The sequence below is a fragment of the Argentina anserina genome, chromosome 6, assembly GCF_933775445.1.
Source record: "Argentina anserina chromosome 6, drPotAnse1.1, whole genome shotgun sequence".
Lineage (NCBI taxonomy): Eukaryota > Viridiplantae > Streptophyta > Magnoliopsida > Rosales > Rosaceae > Argentina > Argentina anserina.
In genome coordinates this window covers 28,237,050-28,247,987 of record NC_065877.1, presented here as the reverse complement: position 1 = coordinate 28,247,987, position 10,938 = coordinate 28,237,050, and the positions used below count along the sequence as shown (strand labels likewise).

Below are 10,938 nucleotides of genomic sequence, written 5' to 3'. Positions count from 1 at the left end.
TCGTTCTTACAAATGCTCTTGCACATTTTGTTATGTTTTAGTTTCTTTCAATTCGATGCTGCTGCATCGCCCCATGTACTTTCAATTTTAGTTTATTATATTTTATGGTCATTCTTTAAAAAAAATTTTAATAAATTAATTATTACTTTATATATTTGTTGGGACCTAAAGAGTCTACAAAATTATTATCCTATGTATTTAGTGAGGTTTCTAAAGAGACTGGAAAAAATATACAATGATACAAAGTCGGGACCGAAAAAATTATTATTTAATCGAAGTTATAATTTATCAAATATTTATTTATCGAGATTGTATATTTCTAGTGGAACATCTTTCACAATCCCTAGAGAGATAGCTCACTAATAAACTAAGGGATAAGTAATTCGACTCATTCCAGATCATGAATGTTTGGAATCCATATTATACAAGGAGACATGGAGTTTGCTAATTCGAATTGAAGGGTGCTATAAAATCAGTCTATTTGCGGCAGTGTGCAGAGCAAATCTCACGGATGCATGACAAAAAAGAGGACGGGGAAAAGACCATACAAGATTATCCATGTTTCAGGCCTAGCCAAATTGTGCAAATTTCACAACCCAAATTGTGCTCTTTCCCTTGTGTTTTAATGCCATAGGTTTCTATCAGTGTAATCAGAAGAGACATCTGTTTACTTTGTTCACAATTAGGCTGCTATATCATTCTCAGCGGTAAGACCGAATGTGGTTCCAGCAAACAGGCACGGTCGAGCATGGAGCAAGCATTATACAAATTATTAAGGATTGCAGAACTAAGAACAAAATTTCCAAAAGACTTAAGGTTGAGGTCCAACGTACTTAGAGCCAATTGCCTTTGACTGATAAGGTCCTATGTTTTGTTTCTAAGTAGTCGATGACCCTGCCAGTAATTTATACAAGGAACCTTTACTAGGCCCTCCAAAATTTAGTTGTGATATCAACAAGGTTATGTGCCTGCAATATCCCCAGTTTGACTTGATGAAGCATCACGCTTGTTTAGTTTGGTCAAGATATATGCCATTGCTACCTTTGCACCCAGGCTAGAGCGACCACGAGACAAGCAGACTACACCCCCTAGAAGCAGCAAGCCACTGGCTAGCAATTTCTTTGATGGTCGTCTTGATGATTTCTTCTCTCTACCAGATTTTACTCTTTGAACAATTGGTTCTGCAGAGGTTGCTCCAGTGCTATCTGTAGCCTCTAATCCATGGGGGACCTATGTGAGAACAGTACCAATCAATTAGAGAGAGATATATTTCAGACAAATTACATTTTTTTATTATATTAAATAAAAGAAATCACCAGTGGATACTACTGAACTAGAGATACAATTCAGACGTTTCCTTCAAGGAAAAAAGGATTAGAGCAAAAACCCCTGTTAAAAAAGATAATTAATTAGAGTTAGTATTTGCAGGACTAGGAGCCAGCTTACTTAGATAAGTTGAGATTTGCCAAGACAACTAATAATGACATGGAACAGCAGGACTTTAGTTTGGCAGGTCACATTGCTGAAGCCTATTGTCTGAATTTACTACAAAAGCTTTACAACAGATAATCAAAATTGTTTTTTTCCAATAAAAGATTTCACTTGCTAGATTTTTTTAGGTAGGTCGCTAGCATACTCTGGCAACTTTACGAAAGTAAGAGTTTGGTTTTTTGGTGGTGATACCATGATAGTGGACAAGTTGACGGATAAGTCACACTACTCAAAGAACTAATAAGAAAAACAATATCCAATATGACAAAGAATTCTCAGGCATAGGTAATGGGTTATAATATGATTAATAGCGAATTACTGTAGTCAGTTGGATAAAGCTCTACCAGAAATTAACAACCAAGGTATATGATTAATAGACAATATTACTATGTACATGAGTATCCTGACCTTCTGTATCAAAGTGACTGCGGTGGCAGCAGAACTTGATTGATCATTGCTGATTGTAGAATATTTGCGGAGTGCACTATCCATTTTACATATGTAACTCCATATGCCCTTTGCAAAGGCCAGTTTTGCCATCTCTACGTTTAGACCAGCATCTTCTTGGTGATACATTTTGATCTCAGTGGCATTTCTACCAGGTACTGTAGATAATAATTAAATCACACAACTATGAGCACATTTTGTTTCAGACAGACATAAAAGTCCATGTTGCAGACTGCCAATATGTCAACAAAAAACCCTTTTAAGTGTTAAGGAAATCATATTACTTTTCCACCATCAGTACATGAAGCGCAAACATAGTGCCTTGTTTACAGTCTCATAAACAAACTGCATGCATTTTCAAACACAGAAAAACAACAAACTTACCTTTTCTGATTCGCCAACCAGATCTGAAAGTACTAACACGCACATACTTCTTCTGCCGCGGTGCCAAAGAATGCTCACATTCCTGTCATCACAAAAGTTTGAAAAAAAAAGTATGAGATGCTTGGTTTCAGAGGTAGGTAGGTCCTAATATGATCACGATTATTATTATTTTTGGTCGAAGCTAATATGATCAGGATCAAAAGCCAATCATGCGGTACCACCACAAGAAAAATAAAATCTGCCGAGGATGTGTTTTAAAGAAAATGTTATAATATCAGTTACCTTTACAAAACAGTAGAACGTTTTATCTTTTCCCTCCCACAATCTCCAAGCTAACACATATTCTCTTGGTGTCAACAGTGGAAACTTCTTTATTGTCCGGCCAACTTCAACCCCATTGTTTTTGTCCAATTGTAACTGTTCATGCTCAATCAGCATCTTATCCCATTGCTTTCTGTAATCATTGTCCATGTAGAAGTCTCTCAGCAACTCCGGAGAGCAATCTTCAAATATGGTCACACTCAAGTACTCAACAGGACCAACCTGAAAGAAAGAAAAACATAAATAAACTCAGTTTGATAACCTTAATTTGCTAAAACCACTGGAATAAATTTGCGAAACAAGTCATTTTTCTGAACAATAGGTTGCCTTGGGTCAAATTCGGGACAATATACTCAGGAAACCACATTACACACCAATCAGATTAAACTTGCCTAAGACAAGCATCTATCAAAATCAAGCTATTATAAATATAATGAATAACCTTAGGCTTGCAGCACTTGGCACTGTAGTATAGAAGATCATTTCCTTTTTCTATGACACTGTCCCATTTCTCATTCTGACCGTTCTTCTCATCCAAATTTTCAATCAGAAACTTCAAATCTGCATCGGTTACCAATTCCGAGGCTCTGCAGAAGCAGAAACATCCATCACTCAATCAATACAACATCACAGTTAATCCCTCCATATCCATCTTACACAAACTAAGTTCCAAATACCCAATAACCAATCAACCCCAAAAAAATCCAAACTTTTGGCACAAACTAACAAGAAACTCCAAACTCCAATTGATTTTAGATAAACCGACAGCATAATGAATCTATCCAACACCTTCAATCATCAAATATTCAAAACTTCATTGAGCCCAAATTCGAAAATCTCAGATTCAAACCCAAAAAGCACGAAACTTGATAAGAACAGAACAAGCCCAATTGAAAGTGAACAGAACCCAGCAGATACAATCCATAAAGGAAGAAACTTTACCTAAATTTTGAACCCCTAGAGCCAGAAGCGATGGGATTTGAATCAGAGAGAGCAACTGTAGAAGACAAACTAGAAGAAGAAGAAGAAGAAGTAGAAGACGATTTCTTATGCAAAAAACGATGCCAAGCGAAGATGATAAGGAGAGCAAGAAGAGTAGCCCATCCGCCATGAAGGTTTTCCCGCCATAAAAACTCCGACGAGCCTGGGAACATGCCCAAGTCCAACGTTTTGATCATGTCTCTGTTTTTTTTTTTGGATTTGTGTTGTGGTTGTTATTCATATAAAAGCGAGGCTCATGAGGACTGTGAGGCTCTCAGTTTCTGTGTGTTTGCTTTTTGTGCTTTGCGAACAACTGAAGTCTCAAGATGAAAGTCATCGACGGGGAGCTTGTGAAACAATAAGCTGTCATCCACTGCGGTCGGCTATAGGTTTCTGTTGCTGTGGGGAAGCAGGGGAAGGAAACTCATGTAAAAGTGTTGTTGTTTTATTCGCAACTAACTCAAAGTTTAATTTATCATGTCTCACACTTTATGTCCCACTTTTATTATTCAATGCTTTAACCTCTGTTTACTTATTGCGGATATATTTGACATTTAATTATATGTTAGTGATATTTGTACGCTCTAAATTACAATCATCTAATATAGTAACATTTAGTGTATGCTCGTGACCGAACATTGCTGAGGACTTGAGGTTGCAAGGCCTATCAAAATGATTCAAAAGAATCATTCTGCAAGTGAGGAAACTGAAAGTCTTGAAGGTAATCTACCATTCTTCCTTGCCATCAAAATCTCATTGGAGTAAACTGCTTTGTTACTTATCAATCATTCATAAAATTAGCGCCCCTCTTAATTCCTTTAAACGTGTCTTAGTTACCTTCAGATCACGAGCTCAACAAAGAACTTGTTCTAGCGATTCGACGAGCTCTACGTTGGTGGCACAAAAATAGGCAGTAGCTCATGAATTGCTTAGCTCAAGAGTCAAGAGGAAATACTCTTCAACTCCGGGACTTAGCTATAGATTGCATCATTGTCACACGGTAGAGATAATACTAAAGTCTCAAGTACTGATCTTATATGCATGTAGCTGACTAGTTCTCAAGGCAAATCCATGAGCACACAAAAGACCTCAGCCTCGATGTGACGACCCAGATTGTCAGCTCTCTAGAGACACCACAAAATGAGTATTTGTATTGGCATCACCGTCATGGATAAGATAGGAAGATATGCATCAACAAATTTCTTATTGACTCCAGAAGAGTCACAGACCAGACAATGCAGCATTTAAATGGCACCCCTAGTTGCTTAAACTCTCAATCACATGTAATTGAGAGAACAGAATTAAACGAACAAGAACCACAGAAATGTACCTTCAGGCATGTGTATGACAAAAACAACTTCCCCATCGACCGATACCAGTCGAACAATATAAGGGAAGAATTGTTCTTCTTGCAAATAGAAGTTGGCATGGCCTTGCTACAAATGAAATCAAATAAGCATCAAAAGCAAACTATAACAATGGAGGTTTTTTTTTTCCTTTACAAGGTCTTTTTGCTGCATATTATTAAACTGCCTGCAAAGATGGTAAGCTTTACATAGCCAAAACATGAGCCAATATCTTCAAGAAAACTACTTTCACTCAAAATGCATATCTTATGGAGCTACTGACTAACAATTGAAAGCGAAAGCAACCCAGGACGCATATGATACATGAAGCCCGTCATCAGGCTTCGTGAAACTGGTAAAAAGCCCTTCTTTCAGATACTGATGCACTTTTTATGAATACAGAGACATCAGCAACCTAATAACAAGTTAATCAAAAACTGATAGTGATGAAGTTTGTCACATACATTCCGAGCATTCTCGTCTTCCTAACTGATCTGAGCAGAAGAGACGGACACTGGAATTGCATCTTCAAGTTTCACCCTCGAGCCAATGGGACCGTCAGAAACAGCTTCTTTAGTACCCTCGTCCAAGCGGACCACTTGAGCAAAACTCTTTGACATGTGCTTGATGAAATCTGTAGGAATTTGAACAGCATTTCTGTGCTCATTTTCTCCGACCACACTAGTAATCAGACTGGCTTGCTGTCGGGCCTTCCGCTCTTGCATTGCCTTCTGACGATCTTCATAAAAATCAAAATCATCTAGAATGGACATTTCTGTTTCATAATTCTTAAAAATATTTAACATCTCAATTCCCTGCTCCAGTTTTACCTGCACATAAAAGACCAGATTCAGGGTTGTAGGCAAAGCTTGACATGGCAAAACAAAAGGACTCCACAACTAGGGAAAATGGCCAATAGAAAGTGTTGGCAGAGACCATACAAATAATCACGAATATAAAAACATAATAAAAACTCATCTACCAAAACCGTAACACACTTAACGAAAAGCACCCCTGATACATCTCATTAAGAATTTCAAGGTGATATTGGCTTGTGAAAGAAGTGTACAGATAGCATCTACCAAAGCCATAAATAGCAGAAGACACGAACATTTGCGATTATTAGCAACTTTTCAATTCATTTGATAGACAACTCAGTGAAGCACTTCAAGTGTTTGGTAAGCAAACTATGTATCTAAATTATAACTGGGTTATAGCTGTTGTCAAAAATAAAAACTGTATCAACTTTCAATTCATAGAAAAAAAGTATTTTTCACAAATTGTCACCTCTTGAGTATCTCGACTGTTAGTTACTGGCTTGTTATCATTGTTTTCAAGAACAATGTGACGAAACTGACTGTTAGGGACATCCTTAATAGCATGCCACTTGACAGGGAACTGCCCACTCCACTTGTCTTGCTGCCAGTAATCCACACTCTTGTCAAAATCAACAGGTCCAATCATTTCAGCCACCCCACAGAACTGAGCACTGGCATTCACCTGAGAATTAGAGGCCAAGGTGGGCAAGACAGGTGCACAAGTTGGAAAGAAATGAGGAAACTGAAATAATACGGTAAAATTTATCTGGTGAACATATATTCTTGAAAAGATCATATATTACCGAAAACAAGAGAAAAATTGGGCAGCTCTCCTGCTTCTCTGTAGCTTCATGATAGGCAGCATCCAACTTTCTGTTACCATTTGGTGTGCTTGCCCAGACACCGTATTTGATACTCTTGTGAACATTATCTTCACTGTAAGATTTGATGATAAAGAACTTGGCATCTTTGTAGTCTGTTACAAAATCTGGCTGGTTGTACGTTTCATCATGAACCTTGGTTGTAGGTGTATTAAGTTTAGTATTCTCCACTGAATTATCAGCAATGAGTTGTGCTTTTGGCTTTGACGCCCTTGGTCCTCGGTTCTGCTCACAAAGAATATCAAGGGGAGCATTGCAACTGCATATTGGACTGGTGCCTCTCACATGCCTCTTGCTAGTTTCTAACGACATAAAGCCTCGGTTGTTGGCTCCAAAACTGGAAAAGGACGCACTTCCAAGGCTTGAGCCCTGATTAAAACCATTGGAAATGTAACCCCTGTTGTAAGAGTTTGAACCAGATCCATAACCATACATCGACCTTTGGTGTTGAGATCCCTGAGATGATTAAAAGATCAACATTAATTCTAAAGTTCATAAGTAACTTATTTCACCAAGTTTCAGATATGACTTCAGTCAGATACACATGTCGCCAAAATAGTGCGATAATTAAAGATAAGCATAATTTAAATACTTGCACCACACCCAATATGGAAGATGATGGTGACCGAGAGGACACACCACACACCTACCCTGCCAACATTGTTAATCAACCATAGTCCATGAAATTCACTCGCTACTGAGTTTTGGCTAAATTAATAGTAATGACGATGTCTTCAATACAGTTCATACATATTTCAGATCATGCTTTGGACGTCATTAGGTCCCAACAATAAAGAGTATAACTCTTTTCCCATAACTGGCTCTTCAAGTCATGGCTTAGGAGTTTTTTATTTTATTTTTATGAAAGTGTAATTGCTGGCGTACTCGGTCTCCTCAAGATATAAAAACACCACAAATCAACGTTTCAAATTATGGTGTCTCTAGAATAATATCAGAATCAGGGTACACAATAAGAAAACAGAACCCGAGAAAGCCAACGCACACAATAGAAAGAGAGCAACTGAAAATGGAAAATCCTGGTTATAATACCTTGTAAAAATAATAGCACCATAAGTTCATTTATATCACCAAATTAAAGTTCTAATTTTATAAGCACATAATCCAACGTGCAGGTTTGCTTTTGACGAACAAGTACAGATACAGTTCCACAATTTGATTTGAAAACCCCAAAAGTTTTATAAAATGATAGATTCATTCAAAACATTTTTTTTCTTTTCAATAAAAGTGCCTATGGTATCAATGTGCCTGCAGTAATATGTAGGTTCTACCTTCCAAGAATACTTGAGCAAACAAGACCAACAAACCAATGAGATTTTAAACCAGGTCATTAAAAGATATGCACAAGTATAAGAACAAACCATTCCGACATTCTGCCCATAGGAGCCAACTGAGCCAATTGGCTGCGGAGATACTGATGGTGAAAAGGGAGTATAAGATCTCTGCCTGTCCGAGGGTTTTGACCAGTCTGACCAAAGTCCTCCAGATCTCAATCCATCAAATCCTTGATGCATATCATGATAACCAAAACTACCTGGATTTCCAGGAAAATTGCCTCTACCATAGGATCCCACTGGAGAATAACTGGGCCTTGGTCCAAAAAGCATGCTGTCACCTGGCTGATCAATACCAACTAAGGTGGTGAGGTCTGGCTGCGAACCTGGAGTCGGTGAAGTAATGTATGGCATACTATGAGGTCCAAGCTGCTGATAATAAGGTGGCCCTGAAAAAGGAAATTGCTGGGGGGAATATAATTGTCCATCTCTGCCTCCAGAAGGCATGGGTGTTGTGACTGGAGAGTAGGGTCCGTATGGCATTTGCGGATTGTAGCTATACCCAGAATGATAGACAAGAGACGGATGATTCTCATTGTAGACACCCTGATCCAGATAAAGTATTGAATATATTATTAGGTAAACCAAAGATAACAATATGTAAACAGGAATCCAGAATGTACATGCACTTACTGGAGAAGTGATCTCCAATCCTTCAGAATTGAGGTATGGAGGATACTCCTCCCACTCACCAGTTCCATTTTCATAACCTGTATGATAAATGATGAACAATGTATAACTTAACAAACAAGAACTAAAAATGACTGCAACAAGAATGTATTAATTTATTAGACCCATGTCATAATCAATGCTGCCTCCTTAAACAACTTTACTTATCATAGCCACTAAACAACAACACGTCTGCTGCAAAATTTCAAAATCTAAAATTTATATTCCAACCTACCAAATAATAAACAAATCCAATGCTAATTGGACTACGTTAAACAAATGAAAATACGTCCTTCCTGCCAGAGCTGAATCACTGTATATTAAGACCTACAATTTTAGGCTCTGACCCAGCCTTGAATGATTTACTTTAATGACTTCCAGAAAAATATAAAACTAACCTCTATAGTAGAAGGTTTGCTGTCCCTGAGGAGAATACACATTAGCTGGGAAAACTGAGGGATCTCCAGCAACGTTAAAAGAACCCGGCTGAGCTGCTGCTTCCCTTGGATGACCTATTGGCCCAGCATCCTGTGAAGGATTTTGAGAAATTAATTGACGTCTCATTTTTTGCTACAAGAGTCTGATAACATATGAATTTAAAAAAAAAATTACATGCAAAAGAGTAGAAAGAAACAAGACTTCAAAATCTAAACTATACAGTAACTGCAATGGATCAGAAGAGAATTTTAGTGGCGTCAAAACTACCTGCTCCTTCATGGTATCCGGTTCAGCAGGTTTCTCTTCTGCATCCATGATCAGTACGCTCAGTGACTTAGATGAGTCTTAGAAACACAGGGAGTACATATTATTGACCAACCAAAGCAAAATTTGGGGATAGGAAAACTTGAAGTTATGGATATGTGCGCAAATATCCACACATGCACACCTATGCACCCATGATATATAGAAGTCCATGAATATATTTCATAGTCATGTCTACATCCATTGGTTACTAAACAAAATTAGAAAAACTCTTCTGAAGGCACACATAAACTATCAGCTAGCACTAAATTACGTTAAAATTAGATTACCAATAGGGCCTGATAGCCATAAAGATCACAACTTGGGTGAATCTGCCACTGATATGAGTCATATGACAATGATCTCTCAAACTATGAGCAACAACAGTCATTGGAACAAGTAGGTCATGACTAAACGATGGACCATGCTGTCCAATTCTAAGGATCATGTTGAAAGCTATTAGCTATAACCTTATATAGAAAAGTTCAATATAACGATCAGTACGCCGCTTAGCTAAAGCCCTATGCTCTATCACCCAACAATTTTGATTCACTAAATTTGACACTTGCTGGGTGCAGCATCTAATAAGAGCAACATAAAATAAACGGTCAGAATCCACAAGTAATCACACATGACATTTCAATCGATTGCATACTCTACAATCCACCAGTCCAGTCTGCAGTAATGAAACGATTCTAAGAATCACAAATAATCATCACTACTACAGTAACATATATTCACCAAAACTTATGTCTTCATCACAAACACATACATCGAAAACATAAAATAAAATAAAAAAATCCAAGCTTGCAACAATACCCAGAATCCAGATTTCCAACTCCACAGTCATCTCACTCTAACAGCAACCCAGATCAAGATAAACTCACAACCCCCAACTCTCCAATAAAGGTACAAACTTGTTCATCTATTCTCATCACAAAACAAAACCCAAAACTGTATCGAGTCCAATTCACCACCTTGACCAACAAATCACATCAAAACAAAAACCCAATTCAAGGCAGGCATAAAAAGCAAGAACAGATGAGAAGACTAAAACTAAATATGATCAGATATGGGGGTTGTGGGTATTGACGTACCAGATGTACGATCTGCACCCTGCGGTTGGTTTGCCGCCATGAATCTGAAGTAAAGATCTTCAATTTTCAAAGAGGCACCCACACAAAGAATCTAAGCAAGCACACACAGTATCTACCTATATGTGTTTTTTTCTTTGGAAACTTATTTATATCTATCTCTCACTCTTTATTATAACAAAGTTGATTATAAATATTTACTAATATTACGATTTATTTATTTAGGTATGTGTACAAGTCTCTACATAACGTGCAGCTTTATTTATCTTAAAGTTTCTGAATTTGTTGCAGGAAATAATAAAAGCAAGGTTCTTGGTATTCTATTTGGTACTTGATTCCTCGAAGATTGGGATTGGGAGTAATGGAAATGGTAAAAATTTGCAGTGGAAGCCAGGAGAACAGGAGGTACCCAG

General features: G+C 37.6%; 2 protein-coding genes across 5 annotated transcripts; both read right to left on the bottom strand.

Annotated features, from left to right (window-relative positions):
• Positions 1 to 790: 790 nt before the first annotated feature.
• On the bottom strand, positions 791 to 3,942 carry LOC126798297 (uncharacterized). Of its 3 annotated transcripts, none has more exons than XR_007672504.1 (7): positions 3,586 to 3,942; positions 3,086 to 3,230; positions 2,605 to 2,865; positions 2,323 to 2,404; positions 1,900 to 2,096; positions 1,317 to 1,389; positions 1,143 to 1,230 (listed from the first exon to the last, which is right to left on the bottom strand). XR_007672504.1 is itself a non-coding variant. In XM_050525221.1 (7 exons), exons 1-6 carry the CDS (start codon positions 3,819 to 3,821, stop codon positions 1,375 to 1,377), a joined length of 936 nt encoding a protein of 311 aa, XP_050381178.1. In that variant the 5' UTR covers positions 3,822 to 3,942; the 3' UTR covers positions 1,144 to 1,230; positions 1,335 to 1,374. The 3 variants fall into 3 exon arrangements, 2 of the variants coding, with proteins under 2 accessions (XP_050381177.1, XP_050381178.1); XM_050525221.1 differs by having other exon boundaries at positions 1,144 to 1,230; positions 1,335 to 1,389; XM_050525220.1 differs by lacking the exon at positions 1,317 to 1,389 and having other exon boundaries at positions 791 to 1,230; positions 3,586 to 3,941.
• A 1,127-nt stretch (positions 3,943 to 5,069) lies between these two features.
• LOC126799109 (YTH domain-containing protein ECT1) lies at positions 5,070 to 10,691 on the bottom strand. 2 transcript variants are annotated; one of them, XM_050526230.1, is made up of 8 exons: positions 10,529 to 10,691; positions 9,396 to 9,472; positions 9,089 to 9,218; positions 8,655 to 8,731; positions 8,049 to 8,567; positions 6,592 to 7,125; positions 6,258 to 6,470; positions 5,070 to 5,800 (listed from the first exon to the last, which is right to left on the bottom strand). In XM_050526230.1, exons 1-8 carry the CDS (start codon positions 10,566 to 10,568, stop codon positions 5,456 to 5,458), a joined length of 1,935 nt encoding a protein of 644 aa, XP_050382187.1. In that variant the 5' UTR covers positions 10,569 to 10,691; the 3' UTR covers positions 5,070 to 5,455. The 2 variants fall into 2 exon arrangements, with proteins under 2 accessions (XP_050382187.1, XP_050382188.1); XM_050526231.1 differs by having other exon boundaries at positions 9,396 to 9,433; positions 10,529 to 10,663.
• Positions 10,692 to 10,938: the final 247 nt, after the last annotated feature.